Source organism: Erpetoichthys calabaricus, chromosome 13 (assembly GCF_900747795.2).
Source record: "Erpetoichthys calabaricus chromosome 13, fErpCal1.3, whole genome shotgun sequence".
Classification (NCBI taxonomy): Eukaryota; Metazoa; Chordata; class Cladistia; order Polypteriformes; family Polypteridae; genus Erpetoichthys; species Erpetoichthys calabaricus.
Window position 1 is genome coordinate 109782131 of NC_041406.2, and position 27368 is coordinate 109809498.

General features: G+C 37.7%; 1 protein-coding gene across 1 annotated transcript; it reads right to left on the bottom strand.

The window, feature by feature from the left end:
• Positions 1-1756: 1756 nt before the first annotated feature.
• Positions 1757-3662, bottom strand: LOC114663797 (zinc finger BED domain-containing protein 4-like). Its single transcript, XM_028817718.2, has 2 exons — positions 3377-3662; positions 1757-2207 (listed from the first exon to the last, which is right to left on the bottom strand). The coding sequence occupies exons 1-2, from the start codon at positions 3517-3519 to the stop codon at positions 1850-1852; spliced, it is 501 nt and encodes a 166-aa protein (XP_028673551.2). The 5' UTR covers positions 3520-3662; the 3' UTR covers positions 1757-1849.
• Between the last annotated feature and the right edge of the window lie 23706 nt (positions 3663-27368).

The window sequence follows — 27368 nt, forward strand, 5'->3', positions numbered from 1 at the left end:
TTGGTTCAAGACCTTTGTTGCCAACAGAATCTCCGTGATCAGAGATCATTCACAGCCTTCACAGTGGAGGTATGTCACATCTGCCCTTAACCCGGCTGATCAAGCATCCAGAGGGCTAAGCATAGAAAACTTTCTCAAAAGCACCACATGGTCACAAGGTCCAAGTTTCTTATTGAAGCCCGAACGGGAGTGGCCAAAAAGACCAGATCAACTGAACAATTTACTCACTGAAGATGATCAAGAAGTTAAAACCTGTGCAGTTAACATGACAAAAATAGAGGAAGCAACCGAGCCCATCAACAAACTAATCACTTATTTTTCAGATTGGCATCGCTTGAAGAAAGCAACGGCTTGGTTTCTCAAGTTTAAAGACTTAATGCTGAACTTAAGAAATGAAAGAAAAACATTTCAATTAGAAGTCAGTCAGACTAAAAGTGATCCAGAAGAACAAAAATCACTCATTGCAAAGCACATGAAAAAATATAAACTGACTTTAAAAACAAAACCAATTTCTCTAGACGATTTAATTAAAGCCGAATCAGAGCTTATCCGCCTCAGCCAACAGCAAGAATTTCCAGAAGAATTAAAGGCTTTAAAGAAAAAGACTTGTGTTAAAAAGAACAGTCAAATCTATAAACTTGATCCGATCATACAAGATGGAATACTGAGAGTTGGAGGAAGACTCTGCAAAGCTGCAATGCCCGAAGAAGCTAAACATCCTGCAATTCTACACAAGCATTCACATGTTGCTTCTCTCATATTGCAACACATTCATAAACGAATTGGACATTGTGGGCGCAACTATGTGCTCGCACCAGAGTTATTATAGTTTTGACTTTTTTTGCTAGTTTTTATTTTTATATTACTTCAGGTCTTAATTTTAGTTTTAATTTAGTTTTAGTTAGCCTTCATGCCATATTTTTAGTTTTAGTTTAGTTTTTATTTTACAAAGTCATTTTTATTTTATTTTTATATATATTAGTTTCAGTTTTAGTTTTAGTAATTATAGTATGGTTAAAGCAATTTTGTGGAGGTTAATTTTTGTGCCACAATGAGAGAACTGTAGACTTAATAATTTTGGAAATAACATTTATTTAATGTCAGTAGAAACCTATAGGTATGTCCTGTTAAAAAACAAACAAAAATAAACCCAGATACTGAATTTGAACTGACTGTGGAACACACTGCAGTTTTGCATGCAAAATAGTAATCCTAATTTAAATGGTATAATTGAAACAACAAATGCTTCTTTCTCCTTTGCACAATTTACTAAAGCCCCACCATAACAGTGATACAAAACAGCCTGACTGATTCAATTATACATCTTTCTGTTAATTTTCAAGAAAACTCTGTGCTCTAGAGAAATGGTCATTCTGTTTCGCAATCCAGATGACAACTGTCCACAAACTGAAAATATGCGTTCAACAAATGCTTGTGAGGCCGGGGCACACACAAGGTCCAAAGCCACAGGGCTAAGTTTAGGATACACAGCCACCCTGGCTTGCCAGAACTGAAGAGGATTTCCAGTAAAATCCCCCTGCCTAACCTCCTCCTGATATTTCTGCATTTCAAGTGGAGCACTTTCAGATGGCCTAGGCTGGTTTTCAGGGTTTAAGCTATTTATTTTATTAGCCAAGTACTTGTATTTCTGAAGGACTGTAATGTTTGCTGAAACGGCTACTGTTTGTGTAGACTCATCTTGTTGTGCTTCTATGGTGTGATTGTGTTTCGCTGCCTCGGTCATTACAAATAACTCTGCTGTTCTTTTCAAAGATATTAGTTCAGGAGACTGTAGGGTTAGAGAGACAGTTGGATCCATTAGACATGCGGCTGCAGGGACTGGATCAAATTAGTCACTAATGGGATCTAACAGACATGTAAAACGTTGGCGCAAACACTTGAGAAGAGCTTGTGCCAAATTTTTCTCTCCACTAGTTGACTGGAGATGTGCCTCCAGGTTTAGCAGGGAAGGTATCACCTCTGACAGAGACTGGCTATCTGTTTGAAGCTGATCTGTGTGCATGCCAAATGGCTCCAATACTTTAAGTTGGTTTTCCAACTTGGCCCAATCACTGGTCAACAGTGTATCTATCCCGAGTTCATCAAGAACCTCATTAAGTGTAGCTTTAGTTTCCAGAAGTCGCTTCAGCATGTCAAGTGTACTGTTCCACCGTGTGGGGCAGTCACGAATCAGTGTTCGGCCACACCTTTAGAAACAAACAGAGAATAATGTCATTGTAATGAAAAGGTAAGAAGTTTAAACAAAATAATCACTTATTCCTAGTGCATCATAGAATAAGTAAATGATAATTTTGGTCAAAGCCACTATTATTATTATTATTATTATTATTATTAGTCACTATTGGTGTGAATTTCCCCTTAGGATTAATAAAGTATCTATCTATTTATCTATCACCACTGTGGTTGCAGGATTTTGTTTTGTTCAGTTTCACAGTCAAAGAGTCATCTTACCTCTGTAACTGATCTCATTTAATAAGCTGGCTTCATTTTCTCTTCTCATATTCAGAAAAGCTTTAAAGTGTGATTTTTTTTTTTTTAAATAAAATATTTAGAAATATTGGCTTTTTCTATAGTACAAATGGTCAATTCTTTGTGATTTTCCAATTAATTTGTTCTTTTTCTGTCTAGTTTAATCCCTTAATTGTACCATGATAATAAGCAGACACTGGGGCAAACAATGTTGAATGCTAAAAGCTGTCTGCCTGCCACAGCTTTTCCAACAATAGTAAATAATGGAATACATAACCAGAAAAACTGGAAATGAAAAATTATGACAATGATAAAATTCTTAAAAACCAAGATAAAAAGAAATTAAATTGTTACTGTGTACCATACTATGTACCAATGCCTGATGCAGTCTAATAACATTTTTCCAAATTTAGTTTTATAATTTGTATATGGACACCAAATCTGGACAATAACTGCTCAATTAGGCTAGGAGTTCAATTAAAAACAAAACATGGCTGTAATGAAAACCTGCAGTCACATGGCGTTCCCAGGATTGAGTTTGAGAACAATTTGTCTATGGGATTACTTACTAAATATATATATATATATTTGCACCCAAATCCATAAGGTCCTCACACAAACTGTGTGCAAACTTGTCAGAAACAACCTGATCTTGGAGTCTGGCCAGGTCCAGCTTCATTTTCCTAGTAGGTAGTAATCTACTGGACCTAAGCTGGATTTTTAGAGTAGCAACAAGTCTATGGTCAGAATTCACAAACTGGGCAAGTGAGGGACATTAAATAGGTCTATATATATATAAATATAAATATATTGTAACTCAGATTTTTAGATAAAGACAAGCCTGTTGTCAAGTCAGTTAGTATTATAAAACAGGCTAAAGTCACACCTTTTAATCATTTGCTCATTTGCTACCGAAGATTTCCTGACAGAATGAATAAGGTTCCTGGCTTTGTTAACAGCAGAACTGGCTCCTGATTGTTTCATGGCATCTTTCAATGCAAGCTGAAGTGTGTGTGCCATACAAGGCATACGTCGAAACCTGGATATGTCTCCGTCTTCAAAGAAGTCTGTTGATTCTGTTAAGTAATCAAATAAATCACAGTTCAGCTTAATGTGTTTTAGGAAATGTTTTTTCTTGGTTCAATTTTGTCTTTTCTCCAATGTAGATTTTATGTATATTATTTATTACATGATATTTAATTTTATATATTTGTTTTTTTTCAGTCTTGTAAAAAACTTAAAGCTGCATTGAATCATTTTGAAATAAATAATAGTTTTTATTATTTATTTTACACACAGCCTCCAGAATCATCTATTAAGTTTAATCTATAAATATAACACTACAAAAGAAATAATTTTTAAATATGATAATTTATAACTATTTTACCAAGACTAATTAAAATGTAATGTGATGTATAAATGTGCTAATGTGTTATATTATTACAAAATATAACAGACTAGAGAGACAATGGATACATGTTGGATGGTTTGCTGACCATTTATCATACATGCCACAATCTTGCTGCCTGAAACAAAAAGTATCAAGCAGAATATACTGAGCTACTTAGCCAATATTTTTTAACTTACCTTGATCAGAGATGCTCATCTCTTCTTCCTCTATATCCGAGTCCGACTCAGATTCAGTTGAATCCAGCTCGATGAACTGCTGTGCAGAATATTCTCCTTGCCTCCGCCCTTTCCGTAGTATATCTATAGCTTTTACTATGTTTGCTCCATTGTCTGTCACTATAATCATAACCTTGTCTTCTGTTATGTCCCACTCATCGAGAGTACTGTCGATAGCGTTTGCCAAAGCTTGTCCCGTATGCGGATGACATATGCGTCGTAAACTTAACAAAGCATGCTGTGCTTGGTTTGTTGGTGAATGATAAAAGCATGCAGAAATTCCCAAAAACGAAGCCATCAGACCCTTTTTACTCCATCCGTCTATACAAAGGGTTAGTTTCCGAGCTTGTTGGACCATTTCTTTGATACGCTGTGTTGCTGTATTCATTTTATGTACGATGAGCGCATTTATTCGTGCAGCATGTGGCATGCTAAATTTGGGATCAAGAGAGGAAACAAATTTTCTGAATGAAGGCAAGTCACACAGCCTAGTAGACATGCCAGTTTCAATAAACAAGTTTACTTGGGCGTCTTCGCGTTTTTGGTGTTCAGCTGAGTTTGTTCCCCAATTTGCTGTCCTCTGCAAACACGATATTAATGTCTGCTGTCTTGTATGATGTGTACTAGAGGTTGCATGTATACTCAAATTGCACTCGCTTTTCAGCCTTTCTTTTTCTTTACCCAGAAATATCTCGTAGGCTAATTTGTGATAGCTATTTAGGTGCACTTTAAGGTTTGTTGGGTTTTTACCTTTAATCTGTACAGCACACAACGCACCCTGCTCCAACACTATGCACTTACTGTTGTTGCTTTCAGCATTATATTCGAAAAACTCCCATACAGTGCTGTGTCGTTTTCTTCCGGACATGTTGATCGCTGATACCCTCTGGTCAGATAAAGTTTATATACTGAATTTCACCACCTACAGGGCAGGACTGGAAGTTAATGAAAATGCAAAAATAGATTCTGCCGCGTTCTTTCAGACATGATCACGAAAACTGATTTTTTTTTTTAGAAATTATTATTTTATTTCACTTAGTCTTTTAAGCTACTGTAATCGTTCCGTATCGTTTTAGTTTTTCATCTCAGTTTTGTTATTTATTTTATTTCAGTTTACGAAAATGTTTTTTCATTAATAGTTTCAGTCTTCGTTTTCGTTTTAGTTTACGATTATTACCTTGGCTCGCACAGCTACGCCAGAAATACTGGATACCTCAAGCGAATTCAGCTATCAGAAAAATAATTTCAAAGTGCACAACGTGCAGAAGATACAATGCAAAAGTAGGTGAGCAAAAAATGGCAGATTTGCCAGAAGATCGCCTAGCACCAAACCAACCACCGTTTACAAATGTCGGAGTCGATTATTTTGGCCCCTTCCTAGTCAAAAGAGGAAGAAGCCTAGTTAAGAGGTACGGAGTAATTTTCACATGTTTAACAACCAGAGCTACACACATAGAGATCGCACATAGTTTAGACACTGACTCTTGTATCCAAGCCATACTCCGATTTACCGATAGAAGAGGACAAGTTAAAATCATGCGCTCAGACAATGGAACAAATTTTGTTGGGGCAGAAAGCGAGCTACGAGAAGCTATTAAAAAATTGGAACACAAAAATATCAGCGACGTTATGATGCAAGAACAAATCAAATGGATTTTCAATCCACCATCAGCTTCTCATCAAGGTGGAGTGTGGGAAAGACAAATAAGGAGCATAAGAAAGATCTTAAATTCAACACTAAACCAACAAACACTCGATGATGAAAACCTTCCTACAATGATGTGTAGAGTGGAATCAATACTCAATAACAGACCCCTTACAAAGACATCAGATGACCCAAATGATTTGGAACCACTCACACCCAATCACTTGTTGTTACTGAAGACAAAGCCTAAATTACCACCCGAACTCGTTTCAGAGAATGAACCATACCCAAGAAGACGCTGGAAACAAATTCAATATATGGCCGATTTGTTTTGGAAAAGATGGACTAAAGAGTATTTACCAATACTTCAAGAACGTCAAAAATGGCTTGCACCAAGAAGAAATTTTGAACCAGGGGACATTGTTTTAATTGTAGATAAAGCTACACCTTGCAATTCCTGGGTAATGGGTCGAGTCATCAAGACAATGCCAGATGCCAAAGGTGCAGTCAGAAGAGTTTGTGTGCAGACCAAAACCAGCACACTGGACAGACCCGTGAACAAACTGTGTCTGCTTCAAGAAACAACCAATTTTTAAAATGAGAAACTTTTAAAATGTTTGTTTGCAGTGTTATTGCTAGTGATTTGAAAACAATAGTCAAAATAAAGCTAACTGGCTCATATTGAAGTAAAGTATAGTAATTGACTCCGCTCCTGCATAGCCAATTAGGGGCCGGAAATGTAAGAGCCAATTTTAGAAAGTTAAAGTTTTGAGTTAAACACATATTAATGTTTGCTTTATTTGAATAGAATATAATTCCTTCCATAGTCATAGACAATGGTATAGTCTTTTCCCCCCATAAGTTAGCAAGATATAGAATCTTCTTACTGTAACTGAGAAACTGTGAGTTAATAAGCTCAGTCGTGTTTAGAACAGGTCCCAGTAAACAGGGACTTGAAAGACCCATTTTCTACTCAGAGATGGGATAAGCATACAGTTTTCTGACCGCTTTGAAATGGTTCAGAAATTATAAGTGACTAGTAACGATTTAAGATGTAACAAGATTAAGCTTAGAACTAAATTTTTTCTTATTATAATTTTTCCTTTTTTTTGCTATTTTAATTTTCTTTTTTGTGTGAACTGTTTTACTTTGAAATTTAACTAAACTTTTAAAAACGAAGATATTTTGTCTGTGGAATCATTTCTGCGTGTCAGGCTTTTGTTGAATCCCATTTTTTGAGTTGGAGCTGCTGAATTTTGGAAACTTTGGGAAAACGCAGTTACAGGCAATTTAAACAAATGGATGGGTAAATGTACCCCTTCTAATTCATGGGGTGTATCTTTCTGATACATGACTCCTACTTGTTGGCATTTTTTTTTTCCTTGAGTGATGGAGTTCTTTTGTTTAAACTGACAAAAATTAGAAACATACAGTCAAATAATGACTATTATTCATCCTTTTAGAATGCTATTATACAAAATTAATCTAAATCAATACTATAATCATAAGTAACAGTCCAACTGACAGGTATTGATTTGGACCCAACTCTAGACCCCAGCTGATGCCTTAACACTCGCCATGCCGCTAAACAGCAATTACCTCATTAAGGCGAGTGCATTTGAATTATAGAGGGATAAGTAAAAACTCTAAAACATTTAATAGATTTAAGCTTCTAAAATATTCTTCTGTGACACAACCCCCACAAAATGCCCATCTTATTATGTCACTTGGCATGACCAGTGCCCATTATATGGCCAACATATTGTATGGGAGAAGGTGGGAAATTAAAGAGGAACAAACCCCTCAATAGAAGCCTGAATATTGCACTATTTTACACTTTTTAAAGTCATCTAATATGTTCAGATGTTTAGAGGTTTCTACTTTTGCACCTTGCAGGTTGGGTACTTTAACCTCACTGAGTTCTGGGTTATTTTTTGCCCTGATTCTGTTTTTGCTTTATCACATATAAATGAAATGCTAACATCTGTCTGTCTGTCACTCAATTACTCATGAACTACTGGCACATAGAATCTTATTCTTGGCCCTAAGCAAAAGCTTATGACCTGATACATTGTGGAAATTAAAAAAAAAATAGGTAGAAGAAACCTTGGTAAAGTGCTGTATGGTTGTGTGTTTATTACGGCAAAACTAAAAGTGACTAAGTGACACAGAATGAGAAAGTCAAAGCAGATAGATGCTGCAACACACTGACAAGCAAGAAGTAATCCTGAATACAGACTAACTGAGCAGCAGACAAACATGATGGCCCACAGACATGCAAGACAAAGTCCAGGATTCAGAATGTAAGAACGCCCCAGTGACAGAAATGGATGGCAACAATCGAAAAGATTCTAGTGTTTGTAGTAGCTGCTGTATTTATAAAACATAATAAGTATCAATAGCTCCTTATCTTTAACTTGGCCTTCCTTTTATTTTAAGACCATGGGTCCACATGATTTACTAGTGTACAATAAATTACTTTCCTTGCTGTCGGCCAATAATTGTTGCAATTACATAAATTTCATCATTTATCCAGTATGACCACACCAATTTAAAAATAACATTTGTTTTAATCAGGCATAAATGCTTGATGCACAACTGATTGGACCTATGAACTTCGGACTGGCTCTTTTTCTGGTAGAATTTGCTTTTCAAATTTTGTACTAAATGGCAGGTCTTTTAGAAGCAGCTGTCCTGTATATGTGAAGTTTCAATAGCCAAAATTCTCAAATTTTGAGATTAAATGTTACCCATTTGTTTCTGCTTGCTATCCATTCATCATTCATTTCTGTCATTAACTGGTACCGTGTTTGCTGTCACAGGGGAATGGATTTGTTCATAGTTGTTTTGCATTAGTTAGTGGTCTACTGCAAATAGCTAATTGTGTCTCATGATGTAGATGCCTGCCTTCATTCAGTTTTATTAATAAGAGAACCAACTTTACTGAAACAAATAGTAGTGTTTCTTGAACCATGCACAGACGTTTGGTAGCATTCAGCATCATCCTACTTAAAATCTCATTTGCAGATGGGTTACATTGCTACCATGAAGGCATGCATGTAATCTGTAATGACAATCAGATATATTGTATCATTCAAACATTGATGTACTTGTATTAATGGAAGAAATTGTTCTGTTGAAAACAAACTACACACCTTTACACAACCACCTGTTGAGATTACTTTCCATGTTCTACTCAGCAGCAACTGTCAGTCACCTGCAGCCACACTTGCAGGATTTTGGTTAAAAGGATGGCAACTTAATTGGTTCTTTCATTTAATGACAAAATATGACAAGCTGTGTCTGCTGATATAACATCAGGTTACAGCCACACTTTCCTTCACTGACCACATACTTTCACTGTCTTCATGTTTTCTGAATATTGGTCTATTTTTATGTATTTGTTGACCGTATTATGTACAATCATACAAGGTCCTATGGTGAGCATAATTTCTTGTGCTCAAAGTTGTCAAAATTTTTAGATTTGACAGGGCTCTGATAAAGAACTAGAAACAGACAATAATAATAATAATAATAAATTGTATTTATATAGCTCCTTTCCCATGCTCAAGCTGTTTCACAGAGTCTCAGAAAGAATAGCAGGGTGTATATAATACTGGATACAAAAGACAGAAGAGAACACGAAGAACAGATAAATGCAGGATATACAAACATTAAATAGATTAAAAGACAATAAGCCAGAGTAAAATACTAAATACAATACTAGAAGAAATCTCAGAACAAATAACATAACACACATACACACATTACCCTGAGCTTCTGTACAGAAAGGTAAACTGAAAGAAGGGTCAGAATGTTAAATGCCTTCCTGAACAAATGATCTTGAAGTTTTTTTTAAAAAAATGAATTGAGTCAGCTGATCTCATGGATTTAGGGAGGTCATTCCAAAGTCTGGGAGCTATACAGATAAAGGCCCTATCACCCATAGAGTGCAGGTTAGTGTGGGGCACAACAAAATTGCCAGATCCAGTGGACCACCATGGGCAGATGGGGTCATAGCGATGGACAAGGCCACTGATGTAGTCTTGTGTAAGGCCATTTAAAGCTTTGTAGGTTATTAATAGAATTTTACTAGCCAACCCGCGGCGTAACATACGCCGCATAATTATGTATTGATGGGTGAACACTTGCTGAACGACACAGTTGTCCAAATGGGGTGGGTTTGTGGATACCACTGTGAGTGAATAAAAAGATGGACCTCTGGAGAGAGCAACATACAATTGTCCGTGACTGAAAGCGGGATCGTCTGTGACGATGGAGGCCACGCTGGTGAAAGTTACTTCGTCGGTAGGGACAAGTTTCAGCACTTGTTCATTAAGGTGTAGCGAGTCTTCGTTGTTGACGCTTAATATAGCTTGCGTACTGAGTTGTTCCGGAGTCACAGTTGAGAAACACTTTTTTAATGTCTTTTAAGCACAGGGAAAAAAATTAACATGTGAAACATCCGTAATGTAATAAGCCACCAAGAAAAATAACATTGCAACAATGCACGCTATGATCCAATCGCTGTAAACAGAAGTGAAAACAAAATCGAGGCCGGTGCATTCTTTAACTGCCTTGTAGCGCAATGGTAGTGCTGCTGTTTTGCAGTAAGGAGACTGTGGAAGATTTTGGGTTTGCTTCCCGTTTTCTCCTTGTGTGGATAGCGCTTTGAATACTGAAAACACCGGTATATCAATGTAATGAAGTATTATTTTTCTTATGCGTCCAGTGCTCTCTCTCTCGCGCACCTGTATGCGTGTGTGTGTCACTTGCTCTCTCTCGCTCGCTGCACGTGTTCCTGCAGGCATACCAGTAAGTGAATGAAAAGATGGAACTCTGGAGAGAGCAACATACAACTGTCCGTGACTGAAAACTGGTTTTGGCAGATACATTCACATCTTTTTGAAAGTTTGGCCCTGTGCCTTATTAATTGTCATTGCAAAGGCAAATCTAACAGGAAATTGTCTTTGCTCAGATGCACGAGCAGGCTCTCTCTCTCTCTCTCTCTCTCTCAGCAGCATGCGAGCCCCCTCCCCCTCTGTCTCTCAGAAGCACGCGAGCTCTCTCTCTCTCTGTGATAATAATAATAATAATAACATTGCAGCAGTTGTATAAACACTTTTTTTTAAATGAGTTTTAAGCACAGGGGAAAAAAAAAGAACATTTGAACAAATCTGAACTTTATTTAAAAGCCAACCAAGATAGTAACATTGCAGGAGTTCACCGTTTTTAATCAGGCGACTGACAGTAGTGGAGTCAGGCACAGAGCAGGTCAGCTGCAGAGAGAGCGTCTCGACTGTTGCAGGGCGGTGAAGCAGGTGAGACGCTAATGAAAAAGAGGCACAGGGCTTATTGGTTTTTAAAGACTGCTTCCTTCATTGTGTTTTAACTTCAGTTTTAAAGGATTGCACAGCTCTGTAGCGCTGCCTGTGTGTGCGCGGCTCTCTCTCTCTCGGGCTGCCTGTGTGTGCCTCTGTCTCTCTCTGGCGCTGCCTCTGTGTGAACCAAGGTTCCACTGAGGTTGACTAATGAAAAGTTAACGTGGCTCAGAGCTGCATGTGGACTGTGGCACAGACAAACAGAAATGACGGCATGTTTTCCGAGGCGTCGCGTCCGAGTTGGTGGGCGTGACTCTGCGAGTTGTCGTCGTATCCAATGGTCTTAGAGTTGGTGGGCGTGGCTCCTTCCTGCGTGCGCCATGAGTGTCTTACTTGTCGGCGGCTTAGTGAATCCACGCCCCTTCCGGCGTGCTTTCCATGGGTGGCTACTTGTCTTCCGGCTTAGTGAATTATATATATAGATATTTGACCTTGTAAGACACAGGGAGCCAGTGAAGGTGGAGCAGGATGGATGTGATGTGCTGGTTTGGGTAAGGACACTTGCAGCAGAGTTTTGAATCAGCTGGAGCTGTGAAGTGGCACCTGCCAGTAGGGAGTTACAATAATCAATGCAGGGTGTGATAAAAGCATGGACAAGCTTCTCAGCATTAGAAAAGGAGAGGAATGACTGAACACTCAACCTGTAAATGGAATATAATTCTATGTTCTATTTTGGAATATCGCCACCCAGTATCAGTGCTTTAGGAGTACTTGTGAGGCTTGCCATTCAAATCATTTTTGTTATAAAGCAGAATGTGATGTCTGATAAGATACCCTACAGCAGCACTGCGTGATATCCAATTTCAGGTTCTCAAATGGTTAAAGACTGTACTTTCATGTCAGAAGGGCAAAATGTAAATATACCCCAGTCTTAGCTTTTGTAATGTGGAAATAAAACTTCTAAGCAAAGCTTCAATCACAGATCCATTCCTGATCTCTTTTGACAACTGCACTGCCTTTGCAGCGGTGAACAATGTCTTAAGCTGGCCTAAAGTGCTTGATCCCCATGTAATACAATGTGTTTAGGCACAGCAATACAAATACAAGGTTTTAAAAGTATATTCCACCTTTTTAATAAGGAGTTTAATTTTTTATTCCTGTTGGGCCCTGCTAGTGAATTTTCAATCTCTAGTTCTCACAGCTGACCCTCCCCCACATCTTCTCTCAGTGTGGAGCTAGCATGAAGTGACTATCCCCTGCAGCACTGACCATCCTCATATCATCATGTTACATAACCCGGCTTCTATTGCACACTGGGTCTTACTATGTTTACTTGACCTTGAGAAATGCTGCTTTGCACTTTGTAGTTGAAATATCAACTTAAGAACAATTGCAGATTTTTGTTCATTTAAAACTGAAAGGTCTACTGAAATACAAAAAGATATAAATTCAGAACACATCCAGCTACATTAAATGTAAAATATATTTTAAAAAGTATAAAATCCAGAAGTAAGCCATGTCTAATCATTTTCAAATTCTGAGTTGCTGGGAATTAGAGTATATTCTAGCAGCACTGGGTATTAGTCACATTACAACATATAATATGCTGTTTATAGTCTGTAACATAATGGACTGTGTGACCTGTAGGGGGCATTGCAGTAGCCCAAACCCCAGACAAAACAGCACAGACACCATTTCTGGGTTCAGATTCAACGTTTACTTCAATAAAGTATCTTATATGTGCTTCCCTTTAACAGATGCACACGCACAATTCGCTCTTCATCCACTCCTCCAGGCGAGCTTTGTCCACACTCCACACCCAACTCCATCTTGCCTGGTTTAGGCAGAGTGACTCCTTTTATCTAAAACCCAGGGGTGCTTCCAGTGATAGGGCTAAGCCCTGCTAAATGACGTGCTAAATGAACAGGTAGAAATGAAAGACACTATAAACTATTTACAGATAGTAATGTAATACAAAGCATTTTTTTAAAACAGATAAACAGGCAGAAATGAAAGACACTGTGTAATAGACATAGATAGTAATTTAAGGCATTAAATAGATAGATAGATAGATAGATAGATAGATAGATAGATAGATAGATAGATAGATAGATAGATAGATAGATAGATAGATAGATAGATAGATAGATAGATAGATAGATAGATAGATAGATAGATAGATAGATAGATAGAGTCATATGAAAAAGTTTGGGAGCCCCTCTCAGCCTGCATAATAATTTACTCTACTTTCAACAAAAAAGATAACAGTGGCATGTCTTTCATTGTCTAGGAACATCTGAGTACTGGGGTGTTTTATGAACAAAGATTTTTAGTGAAGCAGTATTTAGCTGCATGAAATTAAATCAAATGTGAAAAACTGGCTGTGCAAAAATGTGGGTCCCCTTTGTAATTTTTCTGATTTGAATGCAGGTAACTGGTCAATGCTGATTACTTGCAGCACCAAATTGGCTGGATTAGCTCGTTAAGCCTTGAACTTCATTGACAGGTGTGTCCAATCATGAGATATAAAGGTATTTAAGGTGGTCAATCGCAAGTTGTGCTTCCCTTTGACTCTCCTCTGAAGAGTGACAGCATGGGATCCTCAAAGCAACTCTCAAAAGATCTGAAAACAAAGATTGTTCAGTATCCTGGTTTAGGGGAAGGCTACAAAAAGCTATCTCAGAGGTTTAAACTGTCAGTTTCAACTGTAAGGAATGTAATCAGGAAATGGAAGGCCACAGGCACAGTTGCTGTTAAACCCAGCAGGTCTGGCAGGCCAAGAAAAATACAGGAGCGGCATATGCGAAGGATTGTGAGAATGGCTACAGGCAACACAGCAGATCACCTCCAAAGACCTGCAAGAACATCTTGAGCAGATAGTGTATCTGTACATCGTTCTACAATTCAGCACAATTTGCACAAAGAACATCTGTATGGCAGGGTGATAAGTAACAAGCCCTTTCTGCACTCACACCACAAACAGAGTCGCTTGTTGTATGCAAATGCTCATTTAGACAAGCCAGATTCATTTTGGAACAAAGTGCTTTGGACTGATAAGACAAAAATTGAGTTATTTGGTCATAAGAAAAAGCGCTTTGCATGGCAGAAGAAGAACACCACATTCCAAGAAAAACACCTGCTACCTATTGTCAAATTTGGTGGAGGTTCCATCATGTTGTGGGGCTGTGTGGCTAGTTCAGGGACTGGGGCCCTTGTTAAAGTTGAGGGTCGGATGAATTCAACCCAAAATCAACAAATTCTTCAGGATAATGTTCAAGCATCAGTCACAAAGTTGAAGTTATGCAGGGGTTGGACATTCCAACAAGACAATGACCCAAAACACAGTTCGAAATCTACAAAGGCATTCATGCAGAGGGAGAAGTACAATGTTCTGAAATGGCCATCACAGTCCCCTGACTTGAATATCATCGAAAATCTATGGGATCATTTGAAGCAGGCTGTCCATGCTCGACAGCCATCAAATTGAACTGAACTGGAGAGATTTTGTATAGAAGAATGGTCAAAAATACCTCCATCCAGAATCCAGACACTCATCAAAGGCTATAGGAGGCGTCTAGAGGCTGTTATATTTGTAAAAGGAGGATCAACTAAGTATTGATGTAATATCTCTGTTGGGGTGCCCAAATTTATACACCTGATGCATATTGCGTATTTTCTGTTAATCCAGTAAACTTAATGTCACTGCTGAAATACTACTGTTTCCATAAGGCATGTCATATATTAAAAGGAAGTTGTTACTTTGAAAGCTCATCCACTGATAAACAAAAATCCAAAGAATTAAGAGGGGTTCCCAAACTTTTTCATATGACTGTAGATAGATAGATAAGGCACTATAAAATACATGATAGATAGATAGATAGATAGATAGATAGATAGATAGATAGATAGATAGATAGATAGATAGATAGATAGATAGATAGATAGATAGATAGATATGTTTTATTGTGCTCTCACAGAGGAGCTGCTGCTGATGTATTACACAATAGCACACAGAAAATGTTCAGACTTAAAAGAAAAACCAAAAGATACACAGAAGAAGAAAAAACATTGTAATTATGAATCAGAACAAAAACATTTTGGATTCGGCTTTTTTATTTTAACTTCAAAAACATATTTTCTTCCTTTTGTTCGCAGAATACAAGATACTGAACAAGTCTGACACTTTGTGCGTGATGAATGGGTGAGCCAACTGAACTACTGGCTCTGACCTTTTTTGTGTTGTTAGATATACCTTTTATATTTTAATATGAGTGACTTTCAGTGGTACAACAACTTATGTTCAAGTGAGAGAAGCTTTTTTTCCCTCGTCTGTTTCTTTTTGACTAGCCCTAGAAACCAAGAAACAATTGTTATTGCAACAGAAATCTTCTGCATTCCCCCTATTGATCTGCTGCTTGTTTTGCAGACACTAAGCAGACATTGAAATGAGTATTTTTATCTGGGTGGATCACATCAATGAAAGAGAGAAAACATTGACATTTCACAAGAATTTGATTTCTCAATTACTTTTGCAAAAATAACCTGTATGACCCAGTACAGATTATATAAAAAATTGTATCTATATACAGCATCTTCAGAGAGACACCTTCACTTTTTCCACATTTTGTTATGTTGCATCTGTATGCTAAAATCATTTAAATTTAGTTTTTCCTTCATCAAAGAACACTTAATACCCCAGAAAGACAAAGCAAACACAAGTATTTTAGTAATACTGTTAAAAACAAAACAAAACAAAAAAAAACTGGCATATTCCAATCTTTTGCTGTGTCATTTGAAATCTGGCTCAGTTGTAACTCATTCTATTAGTCATCGTTGAGCTGTTCCTGCACCTTGTTTGGACTCCACCTGTGGTTATTTCAATTGATTTCACATGATTAGGAAAGACACTGACCTCTTTATGGAAGGTCCCACAGTTGATGATGTGTGTCAGAGAAAAAAATTAAGCCATGAGGTCAAAGGAGCTTAGAGACAGGTTTGCATTAAGGCCCAGATCTGCAGAAAATTTCTCTCGCACAGTGCACAGTTGCCTGTAAAATTCATAAATGGAATAAGTTTAGAACAGTTACCACCCTCCCTAGAGCTGGTCGCCAGGCCAGTAATCAGAGAAGGGGCTTGGTAAGAGAGGTGACCAAGAACTTAATAGTCATTCTGGCTCAGCTCCAGAGAACCTGTGTGGAGATGGGAGAAACATCCAGAAGGACAAACACCACTGCAACATCCTGTTAATCTTAACAACACATGAAAATCTGCTTGAAGTTTGCAAAGAGACACCTAAAGGACTCTCAGACTATGAGAAACGAGATTCTCTAGTTTGATGAAACCACTGCTCAATACTAAGCATCATGTTTGGAAGAAACCATGCACCCTCATCACCAGAGTAACACAATTCTAGTCCGTGAGGCATGGTGGTAGCAGCATCATGCTATGGGGTTGTTTTTCAGCAGCAGTAAGTGGGAAATTTCATAGATATCCTTAATTAAAACCTGGTTCAGAGCTCTAGACCTCAGACTGGGCCTAAAGGTTGACCTTCCAACAAGACAATCACCCAAAGCACAAAGCAAAGAAAACGCAAAAGGGGCTTAGGTTAAACTCTGTGAATATTTTTGAGTGGTCAAGCCACAGCCCATACACTAACCCAACTGAACATCTCTGGAGAGACCTGAATATCTCTGTCCATCTATAGTCTCCATCCATCCTGCCAGAGCTTGATAGGATCTGCTTAGACGAATGGCAGAAAAATCCTCAAATCCAGGTGTGTGAAGCTTGTCATGTCATACCCAAGAAGACCCCAGGCCAGATTTGAATCTGATGTCCTCATGCCTATGAGCAAAAGAAGAAGGAGATGTTACTAGCAGAGCTACCTCATGTATCAGAATAGTATTACATTTATAGTCAGTGCCCTGAAGACACACCATGTGCACATATTATATGTATATAATTTCAAACAGCTTTTATTCACATGATTGATCTAAATGTAATCCCACTGATGGTTTTAATAGACTTTACAGATTAAGGTAAAAATATTAAACTATTATGTACAACTCTACTACTATCTACAACTTCCTAAGACAATGGGTCTCGGTTTTAGTGGCGTCAGTTAACTGGTTATACTATGTAACAAATTGTGTACTTTTCTGTTTACAATATTTATTCATTTATTTAATTGTTTTTACCAGGAGCTTCTTACTCTGGAATCTGCTAGATACAATTGCCATGAGTAAAACAATTCTGGCTATAGATCAATTCCTGCTTTCCTAGTGACTGATCTTGGCTTTTGCCAATGGCCACTGGAAAATACAATTTTAAAGGAAATCCTGTAAAAGCGGTAGCTTCAATCAGATTGGAATGTAATGTGTTGATCTGGAATTGTGTACCGTTACAAAGTTTTGGAGGGTTTAGGTCAAAAGAAATATATACCGAATCGTGATTTCCATTAACTTACTGCATACAGCATTAACATTTACAGGCTGCATATTTATTTGGCACATGTAATGAACAGAAGATTTTAATATTAGTGCACGAATAAGATGAAAATAATAATTGACAATTATTTTCTTTGATTTTACAATTGGGGCAGCACGGTGGCGCAGTGGGTAGCGCTGCTGCCTCGCAGTTGGGAGACCTGGGGACCTGGGTTCGCTTCCCGGGTCCTCCCTGCGCGGAGTTTGCATGTTCTCCCCGTGTCTGTGTGGGTTTCCTCCGGGCGCTCCGGTTTCCTCCCACGGTCCAAAGACATGCAGGTTAGGTGGATTGGCGATTCTAAATTGGCCCTAGTGTGTGCTGTGTGTGTGGGTGTGTTTGTGTGTGTCCTGTGGTGGGTTGACACCCTGCCCGGGATTGGTTCCTGCCTTGTGCCCTGTGTTGGCTGGGATTGGCTCCAGCAGACCCCCGTGACCCTGTGTTCGGATTCAGCGGGTTGGAAAATGGATGGATGGATGGATTTTACAATTGTGATTATTAATTTCAATTAATAGTACAGTGAAAAGTGCACTTTGTTTTTCTAACTTCACATTCTGTATTATCTTTACATGCAGTACAGTACAACCATCAGGGAAGTGCAGGGAAGCACTTAAAAAATGAATATGAATTTGCTGAAGGAGTCGAACAATTAAAAATTTAGTGTTAATAATGTTTCTTTTTTGTTTGTTACAGTAAAGATACAGCGCACTCACAACATTTGTGAAACTTTTTAAATACAGTATATTTCTGATATACAAATATTTGTAAAATAAAAATTATTATAACACAAACATTCCTCTTTTATTCCAAAATTAATATTCCTTCTGAAAAACCAGCCATCAACACCATTCACCATTTAAACATGTAAAATATGAAATGTTACGTAAATTGGGATTCTGCTGCTGTAAGAAAACGAATGTTGCATATGTATGTAAAAATTAAAGTACACAATTAAATCTTAAATGAGAGTAACATAAGACTTATAGGTTAATGCCTGGTGTACTGGTATATAAATGCATTAAATGTAACAATATTAATATATAGCAAGCTCAATTACATGCTGCTACCAGACTGAGTGCTTGACGAAAGTATTGTTCTCATTCTTGATGAAAGTATTGTAATGAAAGTCGCACTAGTTCAGTGGTTCTCAAACTGTGGGGCGGGCCCCCCTAGGGGGGCATGAAGTAACAAAAAGGGGGGCGCAAATATTTGAAAAAAAAGAAAACAAGAATCGAAAATATGAAAAATACATCTATTGAAACCAAAACAAATTAACTTAAACTACATTCTGATACTAGAAAAATAAATATAGAGTTAGATAAATGTCGAGAAAAGTTAAGTAGGCATAATAAAATATGCATCTATGATATACCATTAATTAAAAAAGAACAAATTGGTATTAGTGGGCTCCTTTCAAAAAAAGTTAGGGGGGCGCGATTAAAACTGTTATGAAAACTCGGGTCGCAAATACTTAAAGGTTGAGAAACGCTGCACTAGTTGAAGAAGCAGCATTGCTAGCATCAGCTTTTCATGACATATTCCTCATCAATAAATGCTCAGGTTTGCTTCCATAGTCCTACTCAACCACAAATCAGTTGTGGTTGCATAAAACGCTGCTGGTTTCAGATCCATTTGGATTTTCTTTTGACATTTGGAATAAAGTGAAAGCAAATGTGCCTTTTGAAGAATTATTGCAGGAGGGGATGACTTCTCTTACCCTGGCTGTTGATCATTTTTTAAAAACCATTGCTGCACACAGTTTTGATCTGAGCCTTTACTTTTGATAAATAAAACACAATGAATACTGTTATCTGATTTAACTTTCGATAGCCTGCTGTGTACGTACAAGCATTAGCATAAACAGGTAATTAATGGTTATCTGTGTCGCGGACCTAACATTACTTGAGCTCAGAGCTGCAGGCTTAGCTTTCATGCTCTTTTCATACTGGACTATGTGGTTGAATTTTAAATAGCTGTATAAACGTTTGTCTGCAGTGGTTTAACAGATTGCACAGTACACTTTTAAAAAAAAAATAAATTAAGGGTGATTCACTTCATTTTGGGATGTAAATGTCTAAAGTGTCAGATGATCTGGGTTTAACATTACTTATACTACTTAATTTTTCTGAAAGCTTCTATAAATTTTAAAAGATATATATTCAGATTTTCTAAAACATATTGACAAATCATACTCCTAAAATTTGTTTATTATTTAGAATGTAGTTAGCACTAAGATGTAAGTGCCTCTGTATATGAAAACCAGGGCATAAAGTAAATATACATAAGCGCCGGTGTTCTGTGTTATATTGATGCCTTAATGTGAAGAGCAAAGAGCAGTAGGTTCAGTACCATATTTTCTGTGGCTTCTCTATTAGAACTTCAAGCATTAATATCTAAGAGTGCTGTTTCTCCCTTCGAGTTTGCAACATAGCGATTGTAGAGCAGTTGGATGGGGGGTGTGGGGGAGTGGCACCGTTACCAGAGGACAACAGAGCAGATAACCAAAATGAAAGCCAGTACACATTGTGAAAGAAAATGTAACTGCTTGCAAGCTACTAAGAATTAAAAGCTGTTTTATTATAACAGCAGGTTATTCATACAGGCATCTGTCATAAGACAAGGTGAAGTAAGCTGAACTAAGGTAACTTCCTTCTTTAGGAATGCGTCTGTTAGACTCAGGAAAGATGACCTTATTCTTTGGGGCCCCTCTGACATGAATACAAAACAGAAACGGTTGGCCAATTTGCGTAATATAAGATGAAATGCTTAGATGCTGTTTCATAAGTAAGGGGGAGGGAGGAAAACGAATATTAAGAGCTGATTGAAACCGGGAAACTTTGCTCTTCTGCCTTGCAACGTGGAATCCACGTACTCATCTGTGACTGAGTAAAAATCTAATTGATCGAACTATTCCTGCCTTCCTTGGGGGTTACTTCCACAACATGTAAGGGTGCCACTAGTCAACATCAAAAAACAGCACTTGCTAACCATTGAGTGTTGAAGCTTCCTTGAGCTTCTCCAAACTCTCGCTATCCATTTTACATTGTAATCTCATCACTTTTTGACATCCGTCCACCCTATTAGTTACTGGTGCTATTGATGTGGCCTGTCAATCACTTCTGCTGCATCCATCACCTGCATAAAAGATGCATTTAGCACAGCCAAGAACATGAAAGTTAGCATAATATTAATAAATATTGATAAATAAATCGACTAATTTTCTTTCTTCTTTTTCTTAATATCACCAAATTTCAAACAAATCCGTCAATGCATTTTTGAGGCTTTGGGGTATTTCACCCCTAAATACTGAAATTTTGAAATTATCTTTCTTAGTGACCAAGATGTACCATCCTGCCAAATTTCACCTTTTTAACTAAATGGAAAATAGTGTTTTTGTAGATGAGTGAGTGAGTGAATAAGACAGTCAATGCTGCATTATTTATATATTAAACACACGCACGATTAGGGGACAGCTAAAGGGCTTGAATAAAAATAATTCCATGCCAGGCCAGGGGGCGGCGAAGTGCACTGATACTCTCTCTCAATTCCTTGCAGACCATTCTCGGGAAGTCCAGCCCGGTTCCAGGACAACCAATGATGTCACTGCTGGTTCCAGCCCTGATGACATCACTTCCTCTACTTGCATTTTAAGGCATCGAGTCAGTTCTCAGTCTTGTGAACATGTCTGTTCTTTTTGATAGATTTTGTAGCCAGGAAATATTATACAGGTGGCTGCCCCAAATTTTTGCAATGTCTTTTTGTCGTTCTTGTGACAATAGTGACAATATATATACGGATGGCATTGAAGTTGGAGTCCAGAAATGCAGCCCTGTGGGTTCACTAGAGGATGCCTCCAGGGGAGGATGCCCTTTTTTTGAATAATAATCTTTTATTTTAATCTGAAATTGTGTTTTGGTATTACTGTGTCTCTGGTTTGGGACACAGTGGTGCCCCCTTTTGGTTACAGTATATACGCAGTATTGTCATGCACATGTAAATAGGGGCCAGCTTAAAGGCTCTAGTAATGGTAATACCCTACCACTCTAGGGAATGGCACTGTGTACTAATGTCTCTTCTCTTCCCCTCTCTGTAGACAAGAATAATGACAGCTTTGATATCACTGATGTCACTTCTTCTGTCTGTCCCTCTGGAGAAGACCTGCCATTTTTGGACAGTCATAACAGGACTTGTGTCTGAGAAGACATTAAGACTTGTTAGTTGTGCTTCTTTTCTTGTTTTTTTGCACATACGCCATTTGGTGCCCCCAACCTTTATGCTGTTTTGTCTCTTTTCTTACAATATATAGATTAGTAATAAGCAAAAAAAGAAAAAGCAGGATAGAATGAAAGTGTAATCTCTGAACCTATAGTTTAAAAGTATGCAAAATGCTCCATACTAAGTAAACAAAGCAGCACCAAAGCAAGATAAACCTTCACATCACCTGTAAATGCATTAAATGATGTCAAACTGAGGCCCTCTTTAATTTTCTCACAGATACACAAGTAGTGGCATTAAACAGCTCCTTCCTGTGACCCTCACATTACACTCCAGTAAAAGCACTTCACCCTGTGTATGTCTGGCTTTCATTTTCCATACAATTAAACTTTAAACCTATCTTGATTAAGTATTGACTTTTGGACATAAACTGAAAATATTTGCATTATGCAGAAGTCTAAATTGTCTCAGTGAAGCAACTTTTACACGGCAGCATCCGAAGGGTAAGCTCCCATTGCTGTTGCTGCCAATGTGCCGTTTAACTGTTCCCTCCAGCAACATAATGTTAAGTTGTATCCAGGGAGCTGTGAAGCAGCCACACTCTAATCAAGATGCGGAGGAAGTTCCTAATTTTTCTGCAGATTATTTATGACAAAACTAATTGTCTGATTGCACTCTTGGGCCTGACGGTTTTCTCCTTGCTTCTGTGAATTTTACTTATTTTCAGAGAGAATTTCAATAAAGCATCTCAGTGATAAATGGAGCACTGGTGTTAATGGTGACTAATCTTTGTGCCATCATCAAAGCAGTGGGGGGGGGGGGGTGCTATATACTGTACTAATATTTATTTTTAAGAAATGTGTTTAGCAGATGTTTCAACATATTTAACTTCATACCTCATTATGCACAGTCTGAAAAAAATCTTTCAACAAAATTGTTTTCTAAGATATGTCTTCAAAGTTGTTGCCTAATGTCGGTAATGTGTCACGGTGTATAGCAATAGATATAGTCACCATTACTTCATTTGTACATGTGAGTGTCATTTTAGTGAATTTCTTTTTTATTTCACAAGCACATAATTTGGATTAAAGTGGAGACTGCATATTCTCTTCATGTCTTTAAGGTGTTTAATTAGGTTAATTGGGCACTCTAAATCTTCCCATTAAGCATCAGGGTGCCATGTAATGGACTTACATACTGGTCCAGGTCTGCATCCTCAAGACTGTGCAATTGAATAATCTGAGTAATTCTTTTATAATTTGGATAAAAGTGTACACTTAAAAAATAGTGTAATATCTTGGCTAGTCAAAAAAGGCTTTAATAATCTCATCCAACCATCCATTTTCTAACCCGCTGAATCTGAATACAGGGTCACAGGGGTCTGCTGGAGCCAATCCCAGCCAACACAGGGTGCAAGGAAGGAACCAATCCCAGGCAGGGTGCCAATCCACTGCAGGACACACACACTCACACACCAAGCACATACTAGGGACAATTTAGAATCGCCAATCCACCTAACCTGCATGTCTTTGGACTGTGGGAGGAAACTGGAGTTCCCGGAGGAAACCCACACAGACATGGGGAGAACATGCAAGCTCCACGCAGGGAGGACCCGGGGAGTGAACCCAGATCTTCTAACTGCGAGGCAGCAGCGCTACCACTGCGCCACCATGCCGCCCCACTTTAATAATCTGCATTACATAATTAAAGTTTATTGGTAACATGCTGCATGTTGATTAGCACATGCAAGTAAGAATTTGACTAAATTTTGTACATGTGACAATAGTGTCCATATAAACCTACTGTATTTCAAATAAGTTTAAAGCAACATAAACTACATTACAGCGTTACTCCTTGAACAGTCTCTATAAAAATTAATCATCGCCTGGGAAGTTTCACATTTTATTGTTGATGTAACATTGAATCATAATGCATTTAATTTTACTTTTTTTTTTAACATTCATCAACCAAAAAAAGAGCATGTAAATGTCAAAGTAAAAACAGATTTCTGCAAACTGGTCAAAATTAACTACAAACATAAAATACAAAATAATTGATCACGTAAGTATTCATCCCTTTTAATATGGCACACCTAAATCATCACTGGTGCAGCCAACTGGCTTTAGAAGTCATGTCATTAGTTCAGTGGAAATCACCTGTCTGTAGTCAAGGGGTTTCAGTTGGCTGGAGTATAACTGTGCCTTATCTGATTAAGTTTTGTGGTGTAAGCTACACAATGAAGACAAAAGAACACTCCAAGCAATTCTATGAAATGTGATTAAAAAGCACAAGTCAGAGGATAGAGATAAAGAAATATCACAGTCAATGAATATATAGAGTCCAGTTAATTTAGTCATGAAGAAATGGAAAAAGTATGGCAAAGCTGTAATGACAGTGCAAGAAGAAGACCAGTAAGGGAGGCCACCAAGAGACCTATGAGAACTCTGAAGGAGTTAAACATTACAGAGCTTGAGATGGGAGACACTGTACAGACAGCAATTGTTGCCTGGGGATTTCACCAGTTGCAGCTTTATGAAAGAGTGAAGAGAAAACGCACATGACATCTTGACAGAAGTCACATGGGAGACTATGAAGTCAGCTGGAAGAAGGTACTATGGTCTGATGAGACCAAAATTCAGCTCTTAGTCTAACAGCCTAAACGCCATGCATGGCATAAGCCAAACATGGCACATTATCTAAAACACCTCATCCCCACTATAATGATAGTGGCAGCTTCACTGAATCGGGCCCTGAATGTTCTTGTGAGTGTAAAATGAATGCTGCAAACTACAGGGAACATCTAATGCAATCTGCAAGAAACCTGCAATATTGAAGATTTGTTTTCCAGCAAGACCATGACCCCAAGCATAAGGACAGAGCCATACAGAATTTACTTAAAAAACAAAGGTAATGCCCTGGAGTGGCCAAGTCAGAGTCCAGATCTCAATCCAATTATGAATGTGTGCCAGGATTGAAAAAGGCTGCTCACTCATGATCCCCATGTAACCTGGCACATGCTCAGGAGTTTTGCAATTAAGAATATTGAAAAAATACAGTGTCCAGATGTGCAAAACTGATAGAAACCAGTTTATGTAATCAATTATGATGTGTTTTACATTTAGACCACTGCATACAGTAGATCTGTTTTCACTTTGACATTAAAAATTCTTTTTCAGTTGATCAGTGTCAGAAAAGCCAAATTATTTCCATCGTGATTCAAAGTTTATTGTTATATAACAATAAAATGTGAAAACTTCAGAGGGGGTAAATAGCCACTTTTGTAACTTATTAGGCGCTTCTAAAGTGAACGGCCAATGGCTCAATAGTGTTTGCAAAAAGCAATGGTGATAGAGGGCACCCTTGTCAAGCACCATGTTCTAGTTTGAAGTAGTTTGAGATCATGTTGTTAATACAGAGGCTTCTGGACTGGTATAAAGTAGTTTATCTTTGCACATATACTGTATTTAGGCCAAACCCAAATGTGTGCATTATGGTGAATAGATAGTTCCATTATACTCTGTCAACAGACGTTGAAGGTTTGAAGCCAACGCTCTGCATTTGGTCTTGTGATATTACAGGAGGAAACACTTTCTAAATCCTTTTAGCCAGAACTTTGGAAAGTATCTTAACATCAATATTCAGGATAGAAATTGGTCCATAAGATGTACATTATAATAAGTCGTTATTTTGTTGTCTGTAGTTTCTATAAACATTGCAAATAATAGTGGAGCTAAGTTATTTGAAATGTTTTTTATAAAATTCCACTGGGTTGCCATCAGGGTCTGCTGCTTTCCCACTTTGGAGTGAGTTTATGGTATCCAAGTAGTTTTGAGTGTGTTAGAGGTTTGTCCAGTTTTTCTGCGCTAAGTGTATCTACCTGTGGTATTTTTGTTGCATTAAAAAACTCCATAGATTGTGTCTTGTCTTCTTTCAACTGAATAGAATATTAGTATTTATAGTATTCCCTAAATGTGTGGGTTATATTTTTATGGTCGAGGATTGTATCTCCATCTGTGTTGGTAATTTCTGTTATTGTGTTGCAAACTTTCTGCTTGTAGATTTGTTGAGCTAAGATCTTATTAACCTTCTCTCCATGTTCATAATAATGATGTCGCAATTTAAAGATGAGCTGTTTCATTTCTTGTGTTGTCAAGAGGTTACATTCTGGTTGCCTTATTTGGAGATCTGGCATACTCTTGATTTATTCTTATCATTTTGTTGAATAATTCTGATGCTTCCTGGTCACCAGTTTTATTTTTATGGGAAATATGTCCTTTTAAAAATGTCTTCAGACTTTCCCAGACCCAGGGTATTCCTGCAGAAACCTTTGAGGATGCACTTGTCTCTAAAATATTCAACTAGTTTGGAGGCAAGTTCTGTAAAGTTCTCATCTGCTAATGACAGGGGGCTAAGACTCCAGCTACGAAATGAGGGGAATGATCAGAGATAATAAAAACATCATACTTACAAAATTTAATAGTGGGCAATAAATTATTATCAATAAAGAAATAATAATTTTTTGAGTAACTATACTGCACTGATGAGAAGAAGGAATATTCTATTGAGTTTGGATTTAAGAATCTCCATGGGTCTGATAAGTTATGATCCATTACAAACTGTATGATTGTCTTTGCAGTATTTGATGTTATCACCACTGTAGCTGATGATCTATCCAGGTCTGGATTTAAAACAAAATATAAATCTCCAGCAAGTATAATTCATACTGGGAATTGATGCAAATCCATTTTGGATAAAATACTTATCATCCACATTAGGTGCATAAATATTTATCAAAATTAGATTTAGATTTGAATAAATTACCCACCCTCATGATGTAGCGCCCTTCAGGATCAGATACTACGTCTAATGCTCAAATGAGATTCCCAGTTTTCTTTGTATCACTGGAATGAAAAATTCTCCCAATCTATTTTTTGCAACTGAAACTGGTCCTTACCTATTAAGTGAGTCTCCTGTAAAATATTACTTTGGCATTTAGGCCTGTAAGGTGGGAGAATACTTTTTTTTCTTTTTAGATCATGATTGAGATCTTTGACATTCCAGCTTACAAAGTTCACTGTTTGGTCAGAGAAACACTGCTTCTGAACTTTTGAGATCATTTGGTAATCTTAAGTAAAAATATCACACTGTTTCATAAATTAGCTTTAACCTTGTTTTCATATTATTAATAGGTAAAATGGCTATGTAGTTGATTGTTATGTTGGCACTTACAGTTATAGTGAGAGAAAAAAAAAGGATACATTTGAAGTAAGTTGTTCTCTTTCTCCTGCGGTGGGCTGGCGCCCTGCCTGGGGTTTGTTCCCTGAATTGCACCCTGTGTTAGCTGGGACTGGCTCTAGCAGACCCCCGTGACCCTGTAGTTAGGATATAGCGGGTTGGATAATGGATGGATGGATGTTCTCTTTCTCATCACAACACACCACCCCCATTTTGCCTCCTCAAGTGAGGCTAGACCATATTGTTTATTGGACCTACCAACCCCTGGGAGGACTCTTTGTCCTCACTACAGTGCTATCACCATTCTACATTTTTCTTTCTTTTTTATGGTTGTACAGGATCCTGCCCTTATTCTC